The sequence below is a fragment of the Echiichthys vipera genome (assembly GCF_963691815.1).
Source record: "Echiichthys vipera genome assembly, chromosome: 7".
NCBI classification, from domain to species: Eukaryota; Metazoa; Chordata; class Actinopteri; order Perciformes; family Trachinidae; genus Echiichthys; species Echiichthys vipera.
Genome location: NC_139832.1, coordinates 8,305,482 through 8,333,422, shown reverse-complemented (window position 1 = coordinate 8,333,422; position 27,941 = coordinate 8,305,482). Strand labels below are relative to the sequence as shown.

Below are 27,941 nucleotides of genomic sequence, written 5' to 3'. Positions count from 1 at the left end.
TGTGTATTTTCCAGGTCCAGCTGCTGGTGTCAGAGCAGGATGTGGAGAACTACAAGCAGATCAAGACAGACCTGGACCAGCTGCGTCTGACTGTTGAAAAATCGGAGCTGTGGGTGGAAAAGAGTGGAGTCTACAGCGGCGAGGACCTGGGGGTCAGACAGGGCAAAGAGCAGAACACAGAGGTGCTGTACCATCATTTTTAATGGTATCTAGCATCTAAAGCCAAAATTCCACAATTCAGTTTATAGTGTGACATTTATTTCTTCACTTGAAGTAGCTATATTTATCTAAGTCATTCAACGGCACTCTAAATGGCTTCTTTGTTTGTTGTTGTTGTGCATTAAAGCTGATTGAAAGCTGTAAGTACAAAGGAATAATGAATAATGTCTGGCAGAACAGGAATCTGCTGTAAATCTGTTTTTATTAGTCAGGCCTGTAACATGTAGTGTGTTTTTACATCATTATTGTTATAATAAAGCAGTGATGAGGATGAATAAGGATCAGTTCAGGGACTTTTCCCACCACACTGACAAATGGCTGGTAATTAAAAACAGGATATGGAGGTTGTTGCACACCAAAGATGAACCTTTTTGAGTGAACACATAAGAATTGTGGAGCTTTAGTTAACTGTGGCATAAACCTACAACAATTGAATAACTTAACATACTGTTAAATTTCAGAATGAGATCAGAATGAATACTTGAATGTACTTAAGGCTTCTTTTTTCTTCATGTATGTGTCTTGCCAGGAGGTTGTCCTGAGCCCAGTACAGGATGGAGATAATAAACCTCAAATTGACAGCAACAAAGCAAACAACTACAACATTGTCAAAGAGGTGCGTTCTCTATTTCCAGGTTATTTTTATTGTTTGGTTCCACGAGTATCTATAATACATGTGTGTGCGTCTGACCTTTAGATCCTACTGCGGCTCAGTAAACTGTGTTATCCCAGTAAGAAGAGTCGTGTGCAGCAGCAGAGGCTGCTGAAGAACATGGGGGCCCATACTGTGGTGCTGGACCTGCTGCAGATCCCCTATGAGAAGGTGAGTAACAATAATTGGACGTACTTGATGTTTCTGTGAAATTTTAGTGTAACATGGTTTCTTGATGTATGCACTTACACGTCTTAATCTTTCCTTGTATTTGCTCTGTTGGCACAGACTGATGAGAAGATGAATGAGATCATGACCCTGGCACATGCATTTCTGCAAAATTTCTGCAGAGGAAACCCTCAGAACCAAGTTCTGCTACATAAACACCTGAACCTCTTCCTCACTCCAGGGGTATATTAACATGAACTTGTACTTTTCCCTTGTTGACCTGCCTTACTTTTAAGGGAGGCCCTATTTTCTAGTAGAGCATGCAGCAGCATCAGTAGAATTGGCCTATAATGGACAATATAAGGTCCAAAACAACAGAAGCCTGACAGCAAAAAATGTATACGCTATATTATGCTATAGTTTACAAGCTTTTCCTGTTATAAAAATGATTCACTATACTGTTTAAGATAACCTTCCTTTGAAAATCTGAATCATGACTCCCATTTTTCACCAGTTGCTTGAAGCTGAGACAATGTGTCACATCTTTATGAACTACCAGCTGTGCAATGAGATTAGTGACCGTGTGGTCCATCATTTTGTCCACTGCATTGAAACACACGGAAGACACGTCCAGTACCTCAAGTTCCTGCAGACCATTGTGAAAGCTGATGGGAAGTATGTGAAGAAATGTCAGGACAAGGTCATGACGGAGGTGATAATCTTTATTTGTTTTTCAAATGGAAGCAGTAGTACTTTTATTAATTTGTTAAAATAACTGTTTGTTTTCTACGGGTCTCTGTTTGTGTTTCCAGCTGGTGAACGGAGGCGAAGACGTGCTGGTGTTCTACAATGACCGCTCCTCGTTCCCAGTGTTGCTGCAGATGATGGGCTCCGAACGAGAGCGCACAGATGAGGATGGAGCTCTGGCTTACCACAACACACTTGTGGAGCTTCTAGCTGCCTGCACTGAGGGAAAGAACGTCTACACTGAGCTGAAATGCAACTCTCTGCTACCACTGGATGACATTGTTAAAGTTGTCACTGATGTCAACTGTATACCAGAGGTAAACATGCATGATTTATAATGTATTTGTTTTTCTTATTACAAGTTTTATTTCATCTTTGGATACATTTTAATTTCTCTGAAAATAACAATAATAATAAATAACATTTATTTATTTTATTCCCCAGGTGAAAACTGCTTACGTGAACTTCGTGAATCACTGCTATGTGGACACAGAGGTAGAAATGAAGGAGATCTACACCTCCAACCATATCTGGAAGCTCTTTGACAACTTCTTGGTGGACATGTGCAGTGTAAGGCTCTCTCAGACTGAAGGCTCACACATGTCTGCCTTTTACTTTTCTAATGCGGCAGTGTATGTGCCAAGATATATATATATTCTATTTTGTATTTAAGGTGTGCAACACTACCACAGACCGTAACCATGCCGATCTGGCCTTGGAGAAGTATGTGACAGAGACAGTGATGGCCATTGTCAAGGGTTTCTTCAGCTCACCTTTCTCTGTCAACCACTCCAACCTGCAGGTATTGATTTACACCTCTGACAAGCAGGTGAAATGTGCCCCCACAGGGAGGCTCACTCATGCCGTGTCCAAATCCTTTGCCAACTTTTAGCTACTTTACAGTAAAAATATTTGACAGCAGACTGCCTCCTTTACTGCATCATCACCTTGTTTCATTGCAGACATTTGTTTCTACAGCAAATAGATGCTTGAGGTGTTTTATGCACAAGTCTGCACTAACGTCTTCTATCAGATTCAATGTTGAAGTGTTTCCATCAGGATTATCTGTCTTTCTCTACATTTATCCCCCCTTTTAAACAGAGTGTTCCTTCTGTCTCTCTTCACAGACGAACCAGTCTGTCTTCATCAAGCTGCTCCAGTCTTCTTTCAGGATCTACAACTGCACCTGGATCAATTCAGCTCAGAAGGCTAATATTGAGAGCTGCATCAAAACACTGGCTGACGTTGGTGTGTGTTGCTGCTCGGCTGTCAGCCTTTTAATTTGAACAATGATGGAAATGGAGGCATTGGAATATATCATATATAATTCAAATGTAAATGAATAATGAACGTAATGGTAAATGTAACACTTTATGTTCTTTCCCAGCTAAGGCACGGGCCATAGCCATCCCAGTGGATCTTGACAGTCAGGTCAACACTTTGTCTCTCAAGGTCCATAGTAACATGGTGCAGCGAGCAGCCAAGGACTGGAGGATCTCTGCCCGCACACGACCCCGAAAGGAGCCCCTGGGTGGTCCTGACTACAAGAACATCATTGAAAAGCTACAGGTGCACAATTTACAGCCACACCAGCAGCTCTGAGACTCAGATGTATTCCCAGCAGAACTTAATGCTTATCTTAATTTAGCTCATTAGTAAGATTTGCTAATTAGCACTAAGGCTAATGGGAATGTCATTATTTTCGCAGGTGTCTGATCATAAACCAAAGTGTTAGACAAATGACATTTTCGATGTAATGGGTGCAACTAAATGAAAAGTTAAATGATCATATAGCAGACGACACATTTCACTTAAAAACCACGAGTCTCATTGTGGCGTTAGAGGAAATATCAGGGGATCACCAAAGTTAATAGGCTACATCCTCATTAGTACCGAGGCTAACTGTACAACATTATGTGGCAATCCAGCCAACAGTTGTTGAGATATTTCAATCCGGACTAAAGTGCTGGACTGCCCAACCAACACTGACATTCCTACAGCTGTGGTGCTGGCGTGGCTAGACATGTACATGAACAGGAGTTTCCAAACTTTCCAAGTTTGTTATTGCTTTTTGAGTGGTCTTAAGCAGTAAATCAATCTCTCCAGGACAGCATTTGATTGAGCCATGATGTGTGTCTGTCTGCAATGTATAGGGGGTCGTGTCCCTCCTGGAGGAGCAGTTCAGTCCGAAAGTTCAGGCAGAGTTTTCTGTGCTGGTGGATGTTCTTCACAGCCCAGAGCTGCTGTTTCCAGAGGCTGCTCGGTTACGCTGCGAGAGCGGAGCGTTCATGTCCAAGTAAGCCACTGTTCATAAACTGTGCGGAGAACACATTTCTCATTTCTGAAGGTCTGGCGGCAATATTTTAAAGTGTAAGTCTAGCTTCAGTGAAGACCAGCCGGCATAGTGGTTTAGGGTTGGATTAGATCTTTTAAAAGAAGTTGGTGTTATTTTTTTGCTGATATTCATTATGTTGCTTGCATGTCAGAAAGGGTGCCAGGGTGGAAAAACTAGCATTAACTAAAACCTACACAAATGAACTACCACTAACTATTTTATATGTATGGAGCAGTTGTGGAGGCTTGGGTGTTGAAAGTCAAAAACACATTTGTAATGATAAACACCGAAGACCAACATTTAGCTTTAACAATATAAATTTGTAAAGAAAAAGTTGATTTAATGCACCTGTGCTCAGTGGGCTACTCAAAGAAATCAAAAAATGGTTTGATACACCATCAAACCTCCAGGGGAGCTGCTACTCTGCCGCAGTCTGACCTCCCTGAAGAAAAGAAAAGGAGATTTCACCTCTGGTGTTCAATAAAGTATTGCTTTATTTTTACTTGTGAGCCAGTAGAAGAACACGACTGTAAATGATAAAGCACTTCTCTTGTCACTCTTCCAGACTGATCAAACACACCAAGAAGCTTATGGACAAAGAGGAGAAGCTGTGTATCAAGATCCTGCAAACACTCAGAGAGATGCTTGACAAAAAGGAATGCTTTCAGGAGGCTGTGAGTACTTGGCCCTGCATGTACTGTACAAAAACATGCTTTTGATTATGTCAATTGTCACTTTTAGAAGTAAAACTCCCGGATTCAACAAGAAAATGGTATTCGTGTCTGACACGGTTACATAAAAAAATCAAATGAATTAGGGAAAATTATCTCAGAGTTTGCTGTGGATTTATCCCCGCAGCAACAGTGTACTCCCATCAGCAGTGCAGTATCGTCCTTGTTTTCTCCCAGGTCTGTCGGCCCATAGCCCAGACTCCCCTTCATCAGTATGCTGTGGGCCTTTCTGTTGTTACATAAGACAGGGAGGCACTTGAGGACACTCTCACACTGAGAGGGAGAAGGGAGGAAGCAAGGGAAAGAGGAGGGAGGGAGGGAGCGAGGGGGGGGGGGGCACCGAACAAACAAATCAATACTGCAGTGAGTGGGGGGTGCATGAGCCTGCTGCACCCCTTCACAGCCAGAGGCCCTGAACATGACAAGAGTTGGTAGAGGAGTTTTGAGGATGTGGGTATGTGTGTGTGTATGTATGTGTGCCAAGAGGGGGTGGTAGGTGAGGGCCAAAGTACAAAAAAGTCAAGTCCGTAATCACCTTTGGAAGGTTTAGAAGAGTTTATTCCAGTTGCGAGTTGACGCTGTGCAGTGCACACACAGTGTAATGTGTTGTTCAAGTTGAGGCTTCAATCAGTGTGCATATAAAAACCTTAGTAAGGAGATAACAACAAAACAATCACCACTGTTTTGTGTTTCTTAGAGCTCAGTGTATTGAACTTAATGTTGCCCTGAAGTCAACTGAGAAAGCATGTGTTTCTGTCCTCTGATTGTGTGGGATTTCATGCAGACATGATTATTTTTGGCTGACAATGCCGTCCTACTAAAGGCTATTATTGTTGCACCACGGCCTCACTTAATACACTTAAATGTATGTACGTTCCATTACCCTCTGTCAGTGTAATTGCATTAGTAATACTGTCAAGACTACCTTTCTCAATATGGTATATGCCAGCCAGTCAGGAGTCAGAGTTTTATTTTTCCATATTTGTGTTTGCATCTCGTGTAAGTCAGCCAAGCTGTTTTTTTGTTTTTTTCCAAAAGGCAAATGATTCAACAGTTGTGTGGAATACGATCAGAGGAATTCAAAGTTGAGAAAATTTAAAAAGCGGCTTGGTGCATTCGAGCAGCCAGACAGTGCGATAACGATATGTGAAATGTCAGCTTGTGTAGGTGTCTGTGAGTGAGCTCAAGCATGTATTTGTGGCCTCTCTTTGTCATATCCCTGTAGCCCTGAGCGTGGAGCTGCAGCCTCACTGCACAGGAGAGAGAGGGGGCTGGGGGGGGGGGGGGGAGAAACGATTGATGGAAATAATGAGAGAGGGAGAGGCAGACAGACAAAAACAGAAGGAGAGAGAGAGAGTGAGACAGAGTGACAGCATAGGCAGCAGAGGTTGGTGGCTCCCCTGGGGTGCAATGAGTGGGTGGAGGATAGTGAGAGGAAGAGATGGAGGGAGAGTGATTGAGGGAGAGAGGTAGGCAGCCATGTGAGGAGCCATGTGAGTGGAAGGGAAAAAAAAGTGGGCAGCGGCTGCAGGGTGAGGGATTGGAGAGAAGCGGAGTCTGCTCAGTCCATGAGGAGACAGGGCAGGGGGTGCGCTTACGTAACAGCCTGCAGTGCCTGAGCTAGCGTCACGTGTACCATCACGTTCTCCCTCCCTCCCTCCCTCCCTCTCTTCTTACTCTCACTCTTCTGTCCGCTTTCTGCCTCTCTCTTCCTCCTCCCCCCCCCCCCATGCTTTGTCTCAGTCTATCGCATTCTGTCTGCCCGCACCAGTTATTTCCTAACCCTCCCGTCCCGCCCTGGCTCTGCTCTCTGTTTGCCTGGGTCATGCCATGAGCCCTTTTCGGGACAGCTGGGGGTGGGGGCGGGGAATTTGCAGCAGTGGCTCTTACTGCTGCACTGCACTTTATTGGCTGTCAGATAAGGGCAGCTTCATAAATGTTTGCGCTCCAAAACTCAAGATGTCAGATTGAGTGACAAAGGTTTTTTTTTTGTGTGTGTGTGGGGGGGCTTGGTAAGGTTGAAACTGCAAATATTACACATAGAATATTACAATTCTGCATAAAATACTTAAAATCGTGGACTTTTACTTGAAAAAGTATCTCATCTATTTCAATTTGTCACCTAAAGAACACGCCTGGTGTTATTCTCTACTTTCCTGATTGTCAAATCCCACGGAAATCCCAGACAATAATGCAACACTTTGTAGAGAGAATATATAGTTTAATGTTTTTTTTTATATATACACTGTAGTGTTTCAAATGTTACTCAAACAGGAATGAATAATAGGTTTCTTGGGGACTATTTTCAGCTGTGGAGTAATACACATTTGATTCTCTACGAGTATTTAAATCACCAGGATGGTATACGTTGTCAGAAAATGAATTTTCTCATGGATTAAAATGTCACCACAGTTCTCTAGTGGCTAAGACGGATACAGTATAGTAGGATTGAAATGTTCCCAGATTTGGGGAACTATCAAAAAAATACTTAAACTTAAAACTGAGAAACAAGAGCATTCCCCCCCAAAAAGCAAAACGTTAGCACGGTGAACTCTGGGTGTGTTAGCGTAGGCGGCAACTGCTTCATACCCCTGCCGCCTTGGCCCCCCACTCCCTGCCTGCCCGCAATGTAATGACTTGAGGCGGCAAGTTACCGCGTGGTAGTGTGAAAACAGCTTAAGAAATGCCACGAGAGCATTCCCATACAATGTTTATGCTCTGGACGACATCGACTCGATACGCTTTGGTTCAAAATTAACTACAGTATTCACGTTCATCATGATAAACCAGTTTTCACACGTTTTTTTAAGTGTTTTTTGTTTTACAATGATTAAAGTCTTTAACACAGAGGAAAAAGTTATATCAGGTTTTGGATACACAGTAAGGAATCATAGTTCTTATTGATGACAATAAGAAAAACATAGAATACCACTAGATTATCATTTAAATACAATAGCACAAGCTTTGATAAGTTTTGGTATATTTTAGTTGTTATATTCTGTGAACTCATGCATGCATATGTGATGCACTGTTAGGTGTATGTGCATATAAGCGTTTTTTTCTTCACAGATGATTAAAAAAGCTAGTTATGTAATACAAACCACTCTCACACTGTGTCTCTCTTTCCTCCCTCTCTCTCACACTCATCCCTGTCATCCACACGTCAGTCTGTCAGTCTGTCAGTCTGTCAGTCTGTCAGTCTATCAGTCTGTCTGTCTGTCTGTCGTTCCTTCTCCTCCTGACCCTCTCTTTCTTGCCTGCCAAGTTTCACACCACCTGCCCAAGATAAGCAGATTTACAGATTACCACCCTCCTTGATACTAAGCGCATCACACAGACGCATGTAGACGGAAAGCCTCACTCAGACGCACACACACACTCCCAGGCATGCAGTGCCACACTGGCTATCCCTGCGTGAGTTCATCCTACAGGGTTTTCCCTTGTTGTCTGTCTACCGATGGGAGTAGTGGAACATGGCTTAAGTTCATCCACATGGAGCGGGTCAGCACGCTGTGTGAGCCTGATTCAGCCAAAGGTCAAACCAGCCAAAGGTTTGTGAATTCAGGCTGACACAGCGTGCTGAGTCAAATCAGAAAGTGGGAGTGAGGAAATGTAGAACCCGGACCCTGAATGCCTCGTGCTGTGTTCACACTACAAGCAATAGAAGCGTGAAACGACCAAGCATGGTAACTGCAGTGTTTGCCATTGAAAGTTGAGGACAGATCATCATTGATTTGTAGCGCATAACGCCACAAAGTGTTAGGCATGACTTTGTAGCTTCATGTCACTGGCTTCCATCAAAAATGGCTTATAGCCTGTTGCTGTCATGTGAACATAGCAGTAGGTTTCATCAATCTTTATCTAATGCCAAATATAAATAATAATCATTTGTCTATTTTTAAATTGTGCAAACTATTTGCCACGTATGATTTGCTGCCTGAGTTTGTTCTGAGGAGGTCCATCTTTTTTTCCTGTGGCCTCCACTCTGTTCAGTCCATCAGTGAGGTGTCTGCTAGTTGAGTATTATGTTTTGGTTTCCATGGCGATGAGGGATTAGCACATGTTTGTCTGTCTGGTCAAGCTTTGACTGGGTGCAGGAAGTCTGTCTACCCTGTGTAGAAATGCCCTCGGACCAGGAGCACGGAGCCTGTCGAACTCTTTTTAGCTCTCAGCAACGGAGGAAAGAGACGTCCTGTAAAAACCACTTGTAAGGGCCGCTATGAATGACACTGGTTGTCGTTGTGAACAGTGTTTCGACACAGTTCATAGTGATTTGAATCTGATTGCATGTGAGTGAGGTCACTTGTGCTCAGGGAGGCACATGACAGGCGACAGTTGAATTGCTACTTGTGTTTGGAACAATTGTTTCTAGCTTTTGCTAATGCACATTTCTAGTGGACAAAATAATAGAAACACTGTAGAATAATATACAATTGCCCTGCAGTAGATACGAACTGAGTGGATTTAATTTACTGTTTGTCATCAACAGTTTCAGACGTTTCCCTTTGGCACATTACATAATTTGGCAACGTTTGTAACTAATGCACTACCAATTTATGGAGCAATTATTTGGCCTTTGTGACCCTCTGTAAGCTCTTTTATGTTACCATGGTAACGGATATATGAAAAAGCGCTAGCGGAAATCTGCATTTGACTTACTTATGTACACTGTTTAGTTGTCATTGACTGAATTGTCATTTCCTTAGTCACAATCATTGGAAGGTAATGGGATGTAGAAAAAGTCCCACATCGACGCTCACCAAATGAACAAGACTAAGGGTGCTTTTCATTATGCTAACTCTTTTTCACGTCTCTGCTCCTACCAGCGAGGGTGTGAAAGAGAGAGGTTAGGAAGAGGCACGAGGGCCGAGCCGAATGAGAAATCCTCTGTTTCATAGCGTCAGTCTTAATCGATGTCAGTTACTTATGACATGCTGCAAAGCTGTATCTGTCATGTGGAGGAGCAGCATTTATATGCCATGCCACATGATAAAAGACTTCCGTGTAGGAAACACCTGTGTTTCATTGCTCTTTCCTCCGCCAGAAGCCTCCTCTCTCCTTGTGTCCTTAGACTGCATTTAAGTGGTTGGAAGGTCCTCCATGATGATAGAAGTGGAACTAGCGCCGGCTCACGGGACGAGAGAGGATGCGAGGAAAATTAAAAGCACCCTAAGAGTCTACAGCCACACTAGTGGCTCTGTGAGGCTCAAGGCACAGTGGTGCCTTGTGCTAAATGCTAATGTCAGCATACTGACATGCCCAGTGACAATGCTAACATGCTAATGTTTAGCAGGTATAATGTTTACCACAGTCACTATTTGCTAGTTAGCACTAAACACGAGTACAACGAGTTTTGCAGGTACCTATTTGCTTATAAATCAAAGTACTGGGCAAATAGAAATTTGATGATGGCACTAGTTGAAAGGTAAGGCCTCATCAACATTATTACAGTTCATCCTTTGGGGAGTGTGAATGTCTTAATCAAACTTAATGACTATCTAGTGTACAGTGTTTGAGATAATTGACTCAAAGCCACAACTGTACACGTCATGGTGGCATCATTAGGACTGATCATCTGGGATCCATGAATGTCTATACAAACCTTTGTGCCAATCCATCAGTTAGATGTTGATATATTTCACAGGATAAGAGAAAACTTTGGTCGGCTGGTGGCGTTGAAAAGTCAGGGGATCCACAAAGTCATATGGCTCCATACTCTGGAGAACAGTAAAGCCTATATACATTTTATGGCAGTCCATTTAATAGTTGTTGAGATAGTTCCGTCTGGACCAAAGTGGTTGATTACTATCCATAAAGCAATGCCACCAGCATGGCTCAAATCCAAGCCAGCAAACACAGCAGGGCTACTTTTTTTCTAAGGTATTCCTCTTATTTTGTCCACATTGTATACTGGAGTACCAGTGCAGCATATGAAACAAAGAACCCCTGCTTAGTACCAAAGCATCTTACCCATCTTCAACATCACAGTCAGCACTAACAATGTTAGTGAATCACATGTAACACTTCCATAGTGAACTCGCCAGCTAACAGTGGAATGAATGCTTGTTTACGCTGCTGGACTTGTATTCCCCTGAACCAGTCTCACAAGTTGCCCTCACGTGGGCTTAATTTGTTTTTCCTGATGTGCTTGTTTGTCTGTTGAAAACATTTTATGTGCTGTGGAATTGCAGCTTGAAAACATTATAATGCGGGCATGTGATGAGTGCCTCCATGCACGGGTGTCTTTGACAGCGTTTTATCACATGCACATGTACCATGAAAGACCCTTTTCAGAATCAGAATCTCTTTATTGTCCTGTCATATTGTCCTCAACCCCGTATCTAGGGCCATCGCAAGAATTTCATAAATCAGTCAAAGCCAGTAGCAGTTCTTTCAAGGAAATTCTTGAAAACAGCAACTGCCTTAAAACGATAATCTCCAAACTTCAACAACGACCTGTTTTTGCTGTAATTAGAACCAGGTTGCAAGCATATCTTTTCAGAAAATTTAGGGACTCCCCTCGGAAATGGTGGACTCGTAAAACGTGTCCTTTTTTTATGCTTTCAGAAGATTCAGATCCACCAGACATTCGGGTGGTCTAAAAACACTGGAATCCATCTGAAAAACAGAAATGTCTCCCGCAAACAATGCTCAGAAGAAAAAATCCCGATGCAGCTACAGCCCTGCCACCTCCGTCTTTACTCTCACTCCATGTCCCCAAAGTGTCTGTGCTAAAACACCAGCATAATGTGACTGTGTGTGTCTTGATTTCCTGATTTTTTTTGTCCTATTCATGAAACAACTCTCTTGGCGAGAAAGACACATCACATTGATATGGACAAGTATTATATTACAGACATCTCCCACTTTAAGCGTTTCATTTTCCCTCCAGTTCCAAGCTGTGGTGGAGCTCACTGACTCCTTAGAGACATCTAAAGTCTTTGTTAGATAACATGCAACACATGCTTTTACTGTGCGTGATCAGATTGAGTTTCAGTGAGCTAACTACAATAGAAGGTATTGAACAAACTGTGTTGACTGCAGTTTCTGCTGGGACCTTAATGTTGCTTCATGGTGGTAAAGTTGTTGGATTTGGATGTTACTCGGCTCTCACGTGGCCTGTGGGGAAACTTGTTCTTTATCAGCATTCCCCACTATTTACAAAAGACACACACCCAGTCTGCTCAGGTTTCTCTTGTGGGAGAAAGTAACACAGAAAAGAAAACTATTACCCCCCCCCCCCCCAGACAATTGTTTGGGTAACATTCTCCTCCTCTGTGTTCTGTCTCTCTGCTATAATCAACCTTGTCTGACCTGAGCAGCTCAAGCCTCTCCCACCCGTCCCTGGCAGTGCCTGTCTTTTTTTCACAGCTGGTGATGCCCTCTGCTGCCTGTGAGAGCTTTCAGACCACCTAAAGAAGCACAGGGCAGGCTTTGTCTTTGTCTTTTTCTCCATCCATGTCTCTGGCGTCTGAGAGATATGCAGACAGTAGAGCTGCGAAGGGGGCTGGGGGGAGGGAGTGGAGAAGACGGGGTGCGAGGATGCCGGAGGTGGGATCGGCAGCTCATCCCCAGCTTGGACACCAGAGCCGCAGTGTGGCGTGCCGGTGCACATTTTAAAAACACCACGACTGTCTGCTCCGCGCTGGGTTTTATTTGTTCTTCTCCTCTTCGCCGTCGCCCCCACCCCCCTCCCTTCTCCTCTTACTTCTGTCAGTTCTTCTACCTCTATTTCTATCCCTCTTTCTTTCTCGTGGCTCTTACATCACCTGACTGGAGTTTTTTCTCGTCAATGCAGCAGCAAGCTTATGAGTCAGGCTGGGCTGACTCTCCTCTACCGACATCCTGCCTTTCCTCTCCTCTCTTCTCTCTCTCTGCAGACCTAGCCCTTAGACTGCATCGCTCAGAAGGGAGGTGAACAAGAGCAAAAACCTGTCACCCCCACCCTCTTTACAACTTCGCCCACGGAGTGTTTCTTTCCCTGGTGTTTCAGAGTGATGCAAAGTCATCACGTCCAGTCAGAAAAGGGGAAATGTTAAGTCAAACATGATTCAATCTGCAATCAGTCAAAGAGAGTGAATTGGGATTCACTGCCTTACAGAGCAGTGTGCTGAGTTTGTAGTTGCAATGAGACCTTGTCTCTGCGTGTGCGTCTGTCTGTGTGTTTGTGAGACAGATCAGCCAGACAGTGCAGGCAGACAAGTGTCTCTGCTGACTGCAGATGAGATGGAGTGTTTACTGACACAGGGAGCATCAGCCGCACGTGCTCCTCTACATCTTCACTCCTCAGTGCACTTAGTTTGAGGCTCTTCAGCTGCACTGTACCCAGGCAGCCTTCATGGTGTGGCATGGAGGTGCCTCATTTTTGTCGTCATGCAGTTTGGAGTCTTCAAACTTTAAAGTATACAAATATTTATATACTAACATATCCATAGTGACAAGTATTTATCTTTGATGATTCAGTTCCAGTGTTAAGCAGAGACTTTTTCCTGTGGCACATTACAGTTTTGCGCACTTTGCAATGCATCAGCAACTACTGTAAACAACGCTTACAGAGGAAGCTACACAGATGAGTCATAGACAGCTGAATGGCAATTAGCAGTATGTGTCAGCTTTAATAGAGGTGTGACAATCATAATAAGGGGACTTGAAAAGGGACAAAGAGGCCATATAATCACTGCATGAATTGTTGGTGCGTCAGTGGTAAACACTTCAAAATTGTGTAATGTACGTAATAAAGAACGTGTATGCCAAACACAGGATAACTACATTAACTGAGAGGAACAAGCCATCGTCCTTATTAACTAATCTTACCACAAATTTTCTGATAAATCACTCAATCCTTATGGTGTGTAAAATGTCGGACAGATTTCTCACATGGAATACAAAAACAGAAAAGCAACACATAGTTTGTGAACCCTGTTTACTTTGACATTTTACTTGATGATTTACTTTAGATTTACCATTTGGATCGCCACCTCAGTACCACCAGAGTATGAGCTTCAAAGCTGTACTTACTGCAACGCGCTTATATTTACAGTCGTTTCTAATACTTTGTCCACCACCTGCATTTCAGGGGAAGTATGATTGTCCTACTAACATGTTTCCATGGAAACCACAGGGGGCCCCATAGAGCCCATTCATCCTTTTGCTCCACCCTTCAATTGATTGGTTTTTCCAATGATTCATCCATCCTTCCTGTCTGTTGATCAATAATGACGGTGGTGAGGTGTCATCAAATCAAAGCCATTTTTAGTTGTTAGGTTGCTATAGAAACTGTTGCTGACCACACTTAGGGTCCATACATTCTTATTTTTCCGTCCGTCCATCCAATTGCACAATGAAGATAGGCGGCAATGAGCATAATGCAAGTCATCCACCTGTCAATCAGTCTTGCGCTTCGATTACACAACCACCGTGGGGAGATTATCTCTATGAATCCTTTAATCTCATCTCTGCTTATCTGCGTCAAATGCCGCAAGAGACGCACAGAAATGTGTGAGATTTAAAAAAAAAATATGATACAGCCCTAAATAAATATGTAGTTATCCAGATACCCATGTTGTTGAAGTTGCTCTTGATGAAATTATCCTATAAATGTTGTACATTAAAGTTCTAAGTTGATGTCAAACATTCATGCTATGGTCTCATGTTCAAGACAGAATAAGGAAAACATTGATGTAAAAGATGAAAGGGGAAAGACTAACTCACTAAGTATAACATTCCTAAGCCTAAAAAGAAATTTGTAATGGACAACATTATTATTGGCATGCTCTTCAGTGGAGGCTCCAATTTCTTTGTTGAGCATTATCATCCTGGAATCGCTTCCATGAAGAAGGAAATGCATCATGGGATGACGGGGATCAATCCTGGGTGGATTTAATTTCAGTGAACACACCACAAATGTTCTCTTGGATGACACATTGCTAACGTGTCCTTCATCTCACTGTGATTTTTATAGTTATGGCTCACAAATGTTACTTTTTCAAAATGTGAATATCCTAGTTTGAGTCTGGGACTCTCTGACTGTGATATGGATTTAACATCGTGATTTTTGTCTCCACAGGGAAACGAGTTAAGAAAGATCCTCCTTACACGCTACTTTGGAAATCAAAAGCTTCTCTCCAAGTCAGAGCTTGGGAGTGGAAACAGCTCATCTGGCGGCTTTGTCAAGCCATCATCCGGAGGTACTGAGAACCCCAAATAAACCCAGTAGACACTACAATAAGTACTCACTGTGAAGGAAACAACAGCAGCTAACATGACAGCTTCTTAGGAGAAGTACTGCTTGACAATTTCTGGCAGACTTTGAATCTGGCTAAAGCGAAAGCACCACATACAAATATTATTTATATATATATATATATATATATATATACGTGTGTGTGTGCGTGTGTGTGTGTGTATATAGATATATATATATCTATATACACACACGCGTCCAAAAAGCTGTTGAATATACTTAGAGTCAATTCAAAAATGATCAATAATGTGTGCAGTTATTTGTTCAGAGCTCTATTATATTAAATGTTAATTTTCAATCTCTGCAGGAGGTTCTCCGATGCTGGACTCTGACAAGCCAGGCAACAGTGTGATAGAGATCCAGTGTCTCTTGGACAACGTTGGGGCATCAGAGCTGGTGATTGACCTTATAGTCAACACCAAGAATGACCGGGTGTTTGAGGAGAGCATCCTGCTGGGCATTGCGCTTCTCCAGGGTGGAAACACACAGATACAGGTAGGCAATACAGACACTCCAATCCCTTTTATATCTGTCTCACAGATTCAGATTTCGATTTATGTTGATTACCACTCTGCCTCCCACCCAGAACTCCTTCTATAACCAATTGTACAAGCAAAAGAAGTCTGAGAGGTTCTTCAAGGTTTTCTACGACCGTATGCGTTTGGCCCAGCAAGAGATCCGAGCCACCGTGTCCGTCAACATGTTTGAGCTCAGCTGCAGGAAAAGGGATGATGACAGTGATGTCAGTAGCATCAGGTTGAAGAAAGGTAAAGTCGCATTTGAACATTTTGTATTATAGCGAATATACCGTGGCTATGATTCACAAGTCACCTCTTCTATCTGAAACGTGCAGCAAACCACTGTCCAAAGGAAACAAAATGTAGAAATATGGTGTCTATATGAGGGATGATGTACAGGGAGTTGGTCAATATAAAATCACCCGCTCACTCTACACCTGAGATCAAAATTAGAGAGCAGGTTATTAATACTTCATTAATCGGAAATGTTGTTATTCTTTATTAATTAGATATAATATCAGTTGTGGCTATACCACTGCTGTACTGGCATGTTTTTTTAAATAACCAAGGCACTTCAACAAAAACCTTTATTTTTTGAAAATACATTTAATGACATTTTTAGATCCCTCCCAGTTACAAATGTTAATCTGGCACCTGGTGACAATTTACTTAATTGTTGGACACACCCTATTTATCTGGTATCTTGCATGATGGCGAGCTGCTCTAAGGTGACTGAAACCCTGCAACAGCAGGTTGCCCAGATGAAGGCCAAAGGGATGACCCTCTCAGCCGTCAGAGAGAGGTCTGTGATTTCAAGAATATTGACACTTTAAAAGGACACAGACAAGTCCCTCAAAAAGGCCGATCATCCACGTAAAACAAGTGCATGAGAGGACAGGATTGTGCAAAGACTCAATTCAGTGGGGAATTGGTTCAACACTGGAGTTGGAGTTGCTCCCCAGCTCAGTGCTGAACAGGGCAAGGATCAGTCTCTTCACACAGTGTCTCACCGTTTAAGACTTTTTGGACCGAAAGCCTAATTTGCAGATGCAAACTCTGCAATGTTTATGTGAACCTCTTTTGGCAACATGCAATACCTCCACTGCAATTGTCTCCCAATCAGCCCAAAATGTTCAAACAAGGCAATGCTCCGGGTCACACTGCAAAACAGGTGAAGCAGTTCCTTGAAGCTAAGAATTTTGAAATAATGAAATGGCCAGTCGAGAATCCAGATCTAAACCCCATAGAGAATCTCTGGAAAATCCTTAGCAACAAAGTAATGTCTAAGAAACCCACTACAGTTACTGAACTGTGGAAGAGACTGCAAGAAGAATGGACCGAGATCAAACCAGAGCAGTGTGAGAAACTAGTGATATCCTGTGGGCATGTGAATCCTATAGCCCTAAGAAAACATTGTTTAAGTCTTCTCTTCTGACACAGTGGTTGCTGTTCTCTAATTTTTCTTTTTCACAAAATAAAGGTTTGTGTTGAAGTGTCTGGGTTATTTAAAAAAAAACATGCTAGTACAGCAGTGGTATAGCCACAGCGGATATTCTATCAAATTCTGAACAATAAAAAAAAATTAACATTATTTCAGAATAAATCAATTCAATTCAATTTTCCACTAATTTTGATATCCAGTGTACATTATCCTGCTTATTACACAGCTACTAATCAGTAATCAGTAATTTGCCACAAAATATTGGTTTAAAAATAATTTTATTGATTTAAATCCTTATAGTCTATGATCACAACTGCATCCATAGCAACGGTCTGTTATTCATAGCAGCGCTAGGCTTTTCAGAAAAAACAGTCTGTAGCATGGTTTAATTGACCAATCAGAATCATGGATTCAACAGAGCCGTGTAGTAAATAAAGGGTTCACATCTTGAGCACCGCTGAGCATTTCCATAGAAACCGATCTGGACTGCGTGAAAAGCCACAAAATGGTCTTTAACAGAAAACTTTGTATTGAATAAACATTGTATAAAACACTGTATATGTGGCCTTCAAGTTCAGATCACCTCGAGTTTAAACAATAGTGGAGGATGAATCCAGAATGATCTTTGTTGCTCTGCTGACCTGTGTGCAGACTGTTGTTCCCGGTCCCTGCAGTCACATGTCAGAGGCCATGTGATGGCCCACATCACAAGCCTATCAAAAGGCCATTGTATCAAGATCAGGCACTTTCATGCTCCAGAACCCCACTCAATAGTTGCCCACTTGTCAGGAGGGGGTCTCTGAATTTCTTTTTTATACGTCTAGAATGTCATAGGCTGCCATTGATCGGTATCTGAAATGGTAGCATTTTGCAATTTTATGCCATTTCTTTACAAAGACCCTTTCTTCAGCCAAGTGTTACTGTACTGTCCAATAATGAAATAATACATGAATGCCGCCCTGTAGGGAAGGACTCAGGGCTTCATATGAGGGAGGACATGCGAGGGCAACTGAAGGAGGCCTCGTCAGTGACCTCGAAGGCCTTCTGTGCCTTCAGAAAGGAACTGGATCCGGACCTTGAAGGCCTCGGCCAGAACAGTGAGATAATCGGGGCTGAAGACGTTTTAGAAGAAACTCAGATGAGTGCAGCCATCACCATCATGAAACCAATCCTACGTTACCTACAGCTGCTTTGTGAGAATCACAATACAGAGCTGCAGGTACTGGCTACTTTTTCTTACTTTGAGAGTAAGAGTCTTGAAGTCCATCTACATTTAAAGTGACTGATAATTGATTGTTTTCTTTTTGCTCTGAATCCAGAACTTTCTGCGCAACCAGAACAACAAAACAAACTACAATTTAGTGTGCGAGACTCTTCAGTTCTTGGACTGTATTTGTGGAAGCACCACTGGAGGCCTCGGGCTGCTGGGCCTTTACATTAATGAGAGTAATGTGGACCTGGTTCGCCAAACCCTGGAAACCATCACAGAGTACTGCCAGGGACCTTGCCATGAAAACCAGGTAGTTAGAGGATTGGCTAGTCCATAGGTTTAACTGAACATCAATCTGGTGGCTGTTATTCCTACATATAAAATGATACCAGTTGTGCTTTAATATTGATCATACATTCTCCTTTATTTGTGCATGTTTGACGCATCTGTTTCTGATGAATTTTGTTTAATGTGCCTTTAACTATACCCCTCTTATTCTTCCAGAGCTGCATAGCCAAGCATGAGTCAAATGGTATTGACATTATCATAGCACTGATTGTCAACTCCATCTACCCCCTGGAGAAACATCGGCTGGACCTCGTGCTGGTGCTAAAGGTGAGCAGCAAGTGCCTCTGAGAGCTCTGAGAGGCTGCTCGCTCTGACGCACAGCGGTTGAAAGCCATTACTATGGCAATATGTATGGTTGCTTTATAGCAGTAATTACGTATAGGGCAAGAGACTGGGAACATGATAACCGTAAAGAGTTTGACTAAATCCCCAGTGTTTAGACGAGCAATATGACAAAAGCACGTGTTTAATTGAATAAATGGAGCCATGTTCTTTCTTTATACTAAGTGTTTCATCACCTTTTTTGCTGGTAATGGCCAGTTTGGTGGCCATACTTAATGTCTATTGATCCATCAAGTCATCAATTCCTGAATTACTCAGCTCTGTAGTTTTCAGTTGATCCTAATGTAAAAGCTCACTGGTGAAGCCTAATGTTGTAGAACAATGCCTCCAAACTCCTATTGGCCATCATGGAGAGCCGCCATGACAGTGAGAACGCGGAGAAGATTCTCTACAAGATGAGACCCACTGAACTGGTGAGTGTGTGTCAGACTCAACATGTATACACACCTATGTACAAACAGGTCCCATGTAAAACCTGTTTTTAAGTAACCATGCATAGCAGTAACATTTTATGCTTTTATGCATCAGGTGGATGTAATGAGGGAAGCCTACGCTCAGGGTCTGGAGAGTGAGGAGGATGAGGACAGTGTTGCAGACCAGATCAAGTCCAGAGATGTCGGACACAACATTTACATCCTGGCCCACCAGGTAATGAAAATGCCTGAGCTTGTTTTTGTCTGTGACAGAGGCATCACGGCATGTCCTCTCACTTTGTCTTTGTGTGTGTAATGATGGAAGAGCTCTTCTGCGAATGAATCATTGTGGCAGTTTTCTAAATTAGCTTTCAGGATGTGACACTGGTTCTTCAGACAGGTAGGGTGTAGGTATTCACTGAAGCAGGCGGTAGTCGCTGTTTTACTAAACAAATAGGCTTTGCCTCGTCCACGGTACCTGCAGTAAAGAAATCAGATGGACGCATTATGCCACTGAGTAAGTAAGTGTTGTGCGTGCGTGCGTGCGTGCGTGCGTGCATGCGTGTGTGTGTGTGTCATCTTTTCTCTAGTTTGTCAGTTGGAAAGGGCAGACCAAGTCTTGCGGGTTTTCACTTCTGCCTCTTTAGAGTGTCAAGTGTCAAACAGGGTATTTTTGTTCAACCAGCAGACTAGTTTCATCATCACAAGGAGTGGATTTATTTTAAACTTTTCAACTGTGTGACTTGTTTTTACCTCAGAAACTAAAAACACATATCCACTGATGACACACAGACTTAGCTATGCGCATCTTTTTGAAGATACTATCTGGTTGTTGGGTCTATGTTTATCCTAAATAAGTCATAGAGTGTGGTCTTTACCTAGTTTGTAAAGTGTCCTGAGATAACTTTGGTTATGATTTGGCACTATAAATAAAATTGAGTTGAATTGAATTGGTATTTGCTGCTCAGGACAGCTGCCATTCACTGTCATTGTGGTGTGAGATAAGAAATGAATGAGTAAGTAAATGATAAACAGTAGTTCATAGAAATGCGGACCGTGAACTTCTGTACTTAAAAAATAAATAATTACAATCAACCATGGGATTTCCAGAACAAGAATAACAGAAACTGTATTTGTCGTCCTATTTTGGCAATTCTATATTCTATATGTTGATATGTATTGGTATTTTTTCTGCTGTTCCCAAGTGGCCACAAGCAGCCATTCTCATTATTTGAAGCATTATGTCTCAGGATGGTTGTGTTGTAATTATGCTTGGGAATTAAATGACATTTATTTGTTTTTGAATCCTAGCTGGCCCGACACAACAAGATCTTGCAGCAGAGCCTGAGGCCAGGGTCGGTGTTGGGGCTGGGGTCAGGGGTGGACCCCGACAATGAGAAGGATGACGCCTTACATTACTATGCCAATCACACAGCTCAGATAGAGGTAAACTTTATCATCACTTCATCCATTTGCCCTCTGAATCGCTTAAACTTTAATTACCAAGCATACTGTATTTTTCCTATTGCTCAATAAAAAATGTTATGAACCCTTAATGAGGTTTTACTGGTTCTATTCGCCAGATTGTGCGTCACGACCGCACCATGGAGCAGATAGTGTTTCCGGTCCCTAACATCTGCGAGTACCTCACCGAGGAGTCCAAGGTGCGTGTGTTCACCACCACAGAGAGAGATGACCAGGGCAGCAAGGTTAATGACTTCTTCCAGCAGTTTGACAACCTCTACAACGAGATGAGGTGGCAGAAGAAGATCCGCAGTGAGTCTTTACATTCTGAATCCAGCGCTTGGAAAAAATAATGATGGTGGGAGCGGAAGCAGGCTGCAGGATGGCAAATCATGATTATCAGCCAGTGTGTGGTTATTATTATTTCCAGAATAAATTGAAGGGCCTGCAGCAACTTTGTGTGTTTGTGTGCGGCGTTTGTGTCCCTACACTTATGCCTCCTGTTCTGTTTGTGCAGAAAATAAGGCTCTGTTCTGGTTCTCGCGCCACATTTCTCTTTGGGGCAGCATCTCCTTCTACCTGGCCTGTCTGCTCAACATCGCTGTGGCTGTTTTCTACCCCTTTGGTGATGATGGAGATGAGGGTGAGAATTTCTGATTTACTAACTTATTTTTTAAGAGTTCCAAAAGCCTTCAAGTTACTATACACGGGCCAATTCATCGGCCTTTCTCACAGAAGATATTTTGCCAGTAGGAAAATCCCAGCTGTAAATAATAAAATGAATAATGGTATTGGTACAAGGTAATGGTGTTGTGCATGCTGGTTCACTGGCATGACTTACTGGGATATTGTAAATGCAACTGTGCTTCTCCAACTATAACCAGCCAAAGTATCTGCTGTGAAAAGACCCTTTTTTTTTTACTTATGCCTCTGTATGACACAGTTCTATTCAGACAGACAGTGGGAGAAATTAACATGTTTTATAAACTTTGAACCACGTGATCATGTTCTTGGAGAAACACAAAATACAAGAATGAAACGGAAAAGTAGCATAATTTGTCCCCTTTTTAAGAAACATATTTTTCCCCCTCTCCCGCTTAAGCTCTTTCATGCATTTAGATTGAATGAATCACATTGCCAGCCGTAACACTCACATAGTAGGGGGGGATTTAAAGATCTCATACAGACGGGAGCGAAATGAGTTTTGTTGATCTTCATAGTCTGATCAAATGTTTTTGCTTTCTCCCTGAATACCTCTTTAATCAATAAATGATCAGGACACTGCAGTTTCCTAACAAAATGTGAACTTCAGTTCGGTTGCTAATAGTGCGCGCTGAAGACGCTGTTTTGAATGATGAAGTTGAGGATCCCTACAGACCTCTGTTTGACATTTTAAAGTGTTGCCTCTGATTGTGCCGTGCTAAGTTAAGCTCTTAGCTCAGGTGAATAATTCATGAGAGAAATGCCACAGCGTTTCAGAGCACTGATGTGTGGCACCTTGATTTATGCTTGATTCTTCTGTCCAGGCACCTTATCCCCCTTCTGGAATATCTCGCTGTGGGTGGCGTTGGGGGTGTTCACCTCGTTACTTCCTGTTTTACCCAAGCCATGGGGCATCCTGTTCTTCCTGGTCTCCCTCATTCTACGTGCCATCTACACTATGGGCCTCGGCCCTGCTCTTTTGTTGCTGGGTACTGTCAATGTAAGTAATGGAAGATTTGAGCCAGTGTTGTTGGGGGACAATTCTGTTCCTTCCTTATCTCACATCAAAGCTGTTGACTTTTGTTTTTTTATCCCTGAGCCTTGTTTTCTTCTCTTTCAGCTGTTCAACAAGTTAGTCTTTCTTGTAAGTTTTGTGGGCAACCAGGGGACGTTCACTCGAGGCTACAAAGCAGTTGTTATGGACATGCTCTTCATCTACCATTTGGGCTATGCCATCATCTGTGTCTTGGGCCTCTTTGTGCACGAGTTCTTCTACAGCTTTTTGGTAAGAAATCTCTCACACAAGTCAGTTCTGTTAAATTGTGACTGATCGATCAGCGAGATAAACATCCTGATTGTGTGAGAACAGTTGTTCTGAATGAACCAGTTTTCTGACAACTCACTGATGTTGATTTCCCTCCACAGTTGTTCGACCTGGTGATCCGAGAGGAGACGCTGCTCAACGTGATAAAGAGTGTGACGAGGAATGGCCGCTCTATTATTCTGACAGCTGTTCTGGCCATCTTCCTCGTCTACTTCTTCTCCATCATCGGCTTTCTCTTCCTCAAGGACGACTTCCGCATGGAGGTAGACCGCCTACCTGCGCCAGGTCAGAACTTCTTAACCTGTTTTACTGTGCTATGTGAGACCCTTTACTTCTATTTTTCCTGGTGGAGCTGTCTTGGCAAAATAAAAGTATTATTCACAAGGCATCCTAGAACTCATGTAATTGCACTGTCCCAGAAGGTCAAGAACCTTTGGTGCATGTCATTTCCCGTCTTTCCCCGCTTGTTTCCTGTCAGGTCTACACTGCATTAAATGTCCCTGAAGTACTTTGAATAAAAAGCTATTCATGTTCTCCAGGCATTATTATTCCAATGATTGGGACTTTATATTTATTTTCTGTTGTGCTGTTGCTGCTCTGCTCCTGGATTTAACCATAGTTAACCTTAACCTTGTCCTAACCTGCACTACTTTACAGTCCTCTCATAAACATGCGTTGTTCTTCTGCTCTAAACTCATCAACAACTCAACAATTGTACATCCTATAAGTTAATTAGTTTCAAACCTCAAGCAAAATAAAAGATAAGTGGCTAGGCAGTTGGTGGCTCTACATACAGACACATTGCCCACATAATCCAGAATGAACCTATTGCATTTAGTTTTTCTCTATAAAAACGTGTTGTTGTTTTTTTTGCCTATATACAACCTTGAAGGTCCACATAATAAATGTCTGTCTATACACACCCAGGCACATGTTTTGAAAACACTGGGGAGAGTGTGGGTGTATTAATGAGCTCCGGCACAGTGCTCCGACGGTCAGGGAGACAACCTGCTAGCACATGTGCACCTGTTGCATAACCTGGTGGCCGTGCCATCCTGTGTTTTGCTGAATAGAGCACAGCAAACACAGCAGAGCAGTGGTGGGTTACGTAACCAGCTGGGCTCATGTCTGTCTATCGGATAGCTGTGGAGTGAACCGAGGCACAACCGGAGCTCCATCAAAGCTGAGGAGCACAGCTCTGCTGCCTCTGGGCTGTGACCCCAGCACCCCAGACCCCCCCTTCCCTTCTTCTTCCTCCTCTGCCTCTTCTCTCCCGGCCCTGCCCTCTGTCCTCCAGCCTGTCAGGGGAGAAGGGCCTTTTGGTGACACTCTGGTCCAGGTGTACAGTTCTCCTCCTGCTTGTCTGCCTGAGCCGATCACACTCAAGCACAGCTCCTCTTCTGCTCATCTTTGCCGATGTGCAAATGATTTGTTCAGGTTTTTTCAGCAGCACTTCACCGCCCACCCAGCAGCTGCTGCCACAGTTTACATAACGTCTGACTATATCTTTCTTGCTGATTAGATGAGAATTAGCGGGAAGGAGTTTTAATGCCAGAGCACAATTTAATCATCTTCTTTCATGTGTAAATTATCGGTGCTGTTATCATTAATCAACTTCACATTAAGTTCCCTTTTTCACTTTTTTATTACTCTGAATAGGAAAAGGGGATTTATTGGGTACCAATGGAGTGGCTGACTCATGCATGAAAGAAAGCTGTCCTGTTTCAGTAACTAAATCTGATCCTGGTAAGTTTCTATTCAGTTAAATTAAAACATTTTTTGTTTCAGACCACAAGAGTCCACAAGTTTTAAGATTTTTGTGGTTGACCAAGGTGTGGGTGTGTTTGTTACCTTTCCGGCAGTAGTCATTGCCTGAAGGGTTACTAACACACACACACGCACACATACTCACAGGCATGCACACACACTCACAGGCATGCACACAAAGAAACTTGATGAGGCAGAGGGGGTGACTCACACTCCTGTTTGTGTTCGTGCATCTCCCTCGATCACCTGCACCATAGGGACACACACGTGATCTCATCCACATCACCTCTTCTTTTTTTTTCATGCTGTGCATGCCATTTTCTATTTACAGTATATGTAAAGCCAGTGAGCCTAAGGTATCCATTATCAGCTCCTCCCATGAAGAGGTGTTTTATTATCAGCTATTCGTCATGAAAGACAGCTGAGGGATAATTTTTTGAAATAAGTCAGACTGTTTTTTCCTGAACTTGAGTGTTCTTGAAATCTATGGTACATCGTCTTACTTCAGTGTTTCTTAAGTTCAGTTAAATTCAGATTGATAATTTGAGTCGTTGATGTAAATTAATCATTTAGTCATCAAATGAAGAAGACAATGGAAAGGAGAACACAATAGAAAATAATATACATACAAAATTCATTATTGTTGTAACACAGATGTAGATATTTAGAAACCAATACTGTACATGCACCCTTGTTGTCTACTGTTTTTATGCATTTTATCTTGATTTCTGTGTGTCTGGTTATAGACGACGGGACAGAGCGGGTGTGCGAGACTCTGCTCATGTGTATAATCACAGTATTGAACCAGGGACTTCGTAATGGAGGAGGTGTGGGAGACATTCTCAGGAGACCCTCCAAAGAGGTAAGACATCCTCAAAATGAACATGAATAAGTGTGGTTCACTTAATATAAAATGGTTTTACACTTAATGTCTGTTTGTAATGAATTGGACTATACATACATGGCATCTGTGCTGCATTAGACTCTGTTTAAGATGAAATAAAAACAATTGTATTTGTTATATTTGTGAAATGATGACTTTTCTTCATACTTTACCTGTAATTGGACCATCCAGGAGCCTCTGTTTGCAGCTCGAGTTGTTTACGACCTCCTGTTCTTCTTCGTCGTTATCATCATCGTCCTTAACCTCATCTTTGGTGTTATCATTGACACCTTCGCTGATTTGAGAAGTGAAAAACAAAGGAAGGAGGAGATCCTGAAAACCACCTGTTTCATCTGTGGTGTGTACAGCTTTGTGGTTCACCCAATACTGTGTGCAAATGAAAGGGAAGTGAAAGAACAGTATATTTGAAAGAACTCGTGCTAAATGGAGCTAATGTCTTGCAGGGCTGGAGAGGGACAAATTTGACAACAAGACGGTGTCCTTCGAGGAGCACATAAAATCTGAACACAGCATGTGGCATTACCTTTACTTCCTGGTACTGGTGAGGGTGAAGGATCCGACCGAGTACACCGGTCCTGAGAGCTACGTGGCCCAAATGATAGCGGTCAGTAAACCAAACATACATACAGAACACACACAGGAAATAATCACAAAGTACCTTTTATAATGCAGCTGTAATGCACCTTAAAAGCTGCATCACACAAGCTGTTCTGTCATCAAAAGGCTGTAGCTTAACTTACAGTAAAGCACTTTAATATTGTGTTTGCAAGGTAGAAACACACTGCAGAATTGTTTAAGATGACACTCGAGTACATAAACACAGCACAAGCCAGGGAGATTGTGTTTATTATTCCACGAACATATGGACAAACGCATTCATTTCACCCCCTAATTCATATTTTGCTGGCGAGCCGTACCAGACAGCATACAAATTTCTCAGTGCTGGAGTCTTAAAGTTTTGCAGCCTTCTCCACTTTTCAGACTTGCAGCGTGCTAGAGAAATGTGAGCCTCTACAGCAGACGAGAGATCGAAAAATGAGACTGAGACTGAGCCTCTAGGCCTGTGCCAAGCATCCCAATTTATTCTCTTTCCCCCCTCGCTGCTGGAGAGAGATGGGTCTCTGTGCTCAGGTAGTCTTCACTATGCTGAGCTCCTAACCTGCTGGGACACAGTGTGGTTAAATAGTAATTAAACCCAGTCCAGCTCTATTATCATCAATGCACCAACTTGCTGCACTGACACACAGACAAGAAGTTGAAGGATGTAAGGGCAACTAAAGGTGTTGTCGTTAGGTTAATGGATTCATACGAAGCCTCGGAGCACAATGGCACAGTTTGTGATTAACATTTGGCCATGATGGGCATAAGAATGGTGGCATTATAATGAACAATTTGCATAACAAACAGGTGACAGACATTGAATTAATATGCATCAGCAAGTCTTCCAACAGGTCCACTCTCTGATGCAAGGCCAAGGTATCGCTGTGTGATGAAGTAATGATGAGTAAGGAATCTAGATTAGCAACTGCTAACACGCTGCAGAGCTGAAACACATAGAAAAAACTAAAACCACTTTTGTTTCCATTATTTTTACTTCATGTAGCACATTTGTTTAATAAAACCGTATTTAAGAATTCTTGTTTATCAGTTTAAATCTTTAGTTTTTCTTATTAAACATTAAATAGTAACAATAATAGTCTAAATAAGAAAAAAACAACATCCCTATTCATTGTCTATTAAGAAACTCCTCCAACGGTGTCAAGCTTTTGGCAGATACCCGGGATTCTAGATGACAACAGCAGGTTGTCCAGATGAGGTCAAAGGGATGACCCCCTCAGCCATTGCAAGAGAGGTCTGTGTTTTAAGAATATTGACACTTTACATAGACACCGATTTTTTTCAGTCCCTCAGAATGGCCGGTCGTCCACGTAAAACAAGTGCGTGAGAGGACCGGATTATGCAAAGACTCAATTCAGTGGGGAATCGGTTCAACACTGCAGCTGGAGTTGCTCGCCAGTTCAGTGCTGAACAGGGAAAGGATGTGTCTCTTCACACAGTGTCTCGTCATTTAAGACAATTTTGACTGAAAGCCCACTCTGCAATGACCAACACCTTTCATCAGCAGGAAAAAATAAAAGGGCAAGACTTGCCTTTGCTGAGGAGCAGGTTGTGTGGACAGAGAAGAACTGGTCCAGAGTGCACTTTAGTTATGCGAGCACGTTCAATCTGTTTGGGTCTGATGGGAAACATTATGTTCATTGTAGGACTGGGGAAGGACTGAACCCAAAGTGTATAAAAAAGTGTCATGGTTTTGGGGATGTTTTCTACAGCAGGAGTTAGGCCTCTTGTACAGCTACATGGCAGGGTAAATGGTGTTTATGTGAACCTCGTTCGGCAACATGCAATACCTCCA

General features: G+C 42.6%; 1 protein-coding gene across 1 annotated transcript in view; it reads left to right on the top strand.

Annotated features, from left to right (window-relative positions):
• itpr2 (inositol 1,4,5-trisphosphate receptor, type 2) overlaps positions 1 to 27,941 on the top strand; it is a 55,623-nt gene that overhangs the window by 19,317 nt on the left and 8,365 nt on the right. The window contains exons 26-55 of the mRNA XM_083916476.1: positions 15 to 182; positions 749 to 835; positions 917 to 1,042; positions 1,160 to 1,282; positions 1,554 to 1,751; positions 1,852 to 2,103; positions 2,231 to 2,356; positions 2,460 to 2,588; positions 2,914 to 3,034; positions 3,174 to 3,355; positions 3,940 to 4,082; positions 4,687 to 4,795; positions 14,919 to 15,039; positions 15,403 to 15,590; positions 15,682 to 15,862; positions 18,020 to 18,273; positions 18,374 to 18,574; positions 18,769 to 18,879; positions 19,272 to 19,367; positions 19,483 to 19,602; positions 20,679 to 20,813; positions 20,951 to 21,143; positions 21,349 to 21,474; positions 22,358 to 22,533; positions 22,654 to 22,818; positions 22,959 to 23,142; positions 24,517 to 24,603; positions 25,371 to 25,486; positions 25,700 to 25,865; positions 25,972 to 26,132. Of these exons, the coding sequence (XP_083772602.1) occupies positions 15 to 182; positions 749 to 835; positions 917 to 1,042; positions 1,160 to 1,282; positions 1,554 to 1,751; positions 1,852 to 2,103; positions 2,231 to 2,356; positions 2,460 to 2,588; positions 2,914 to 3,034; positions 3,174 to 3,355; positions 3,940 to 4,082; positions 4,687 to 4,795; positions 14,919 to 15,039; positions 15,403 to 15,590; positions 15,682 to 15,862; positions 18,020 to 18,273; positions 18,374 to 18,574; positions 18,769 to 18,879; positions 19,272 to 19,367; positions 19,483 to 19,602; positions 20,679 to 20,813; positions 20,951 to 21,143; positions 21,349 to 21,474; positions 22,358 to 22,533; positions 22,654 to 22,818; positions 22,959 to 23,142; positions 24,517 to 24,603; positions 25,371 to 25,486; positions 25,700 to 25,865; positions 25,972 to 26,132 (4,545 nt within the window). The remainder of the gene's footprint in view (positions 1 to 14; positions 183 to 748; positions 836 to 916; positions 1,043 to 1,159; positions 1,283 to 1,553; positions 1,752 to 1,851; positions 2,104 to 2,230; positions 2,357 to 2,459; positions 2,589 to 2,913; positions 3,035 to 3,173; positions 3,356 to 3,939; positions 4,083 to 4,686; positions 4,796 to 14,918; positions 15,040 to 15,402; positions 15,591 to 15,681; positions 15,863 to 18,019; positions 18,274 to 18,373; positions 18,575 to 18,768; positions 18,880 to 19,271; positions 19,368 to 19,482; positions 19,603 to 20,678; positions 20,814 to 20,950; positions 21,144 to 21,348; positions 21,475 to 22,357; positions 22,534 to 22,653; positions 22,819 to 22,958; positions 23,143 to 24,516; positions 24,604 to 25,370; positions 25,487 to 25,699; positions 25,866 to 25,971; positions 26,133 to 27,941) is intronic.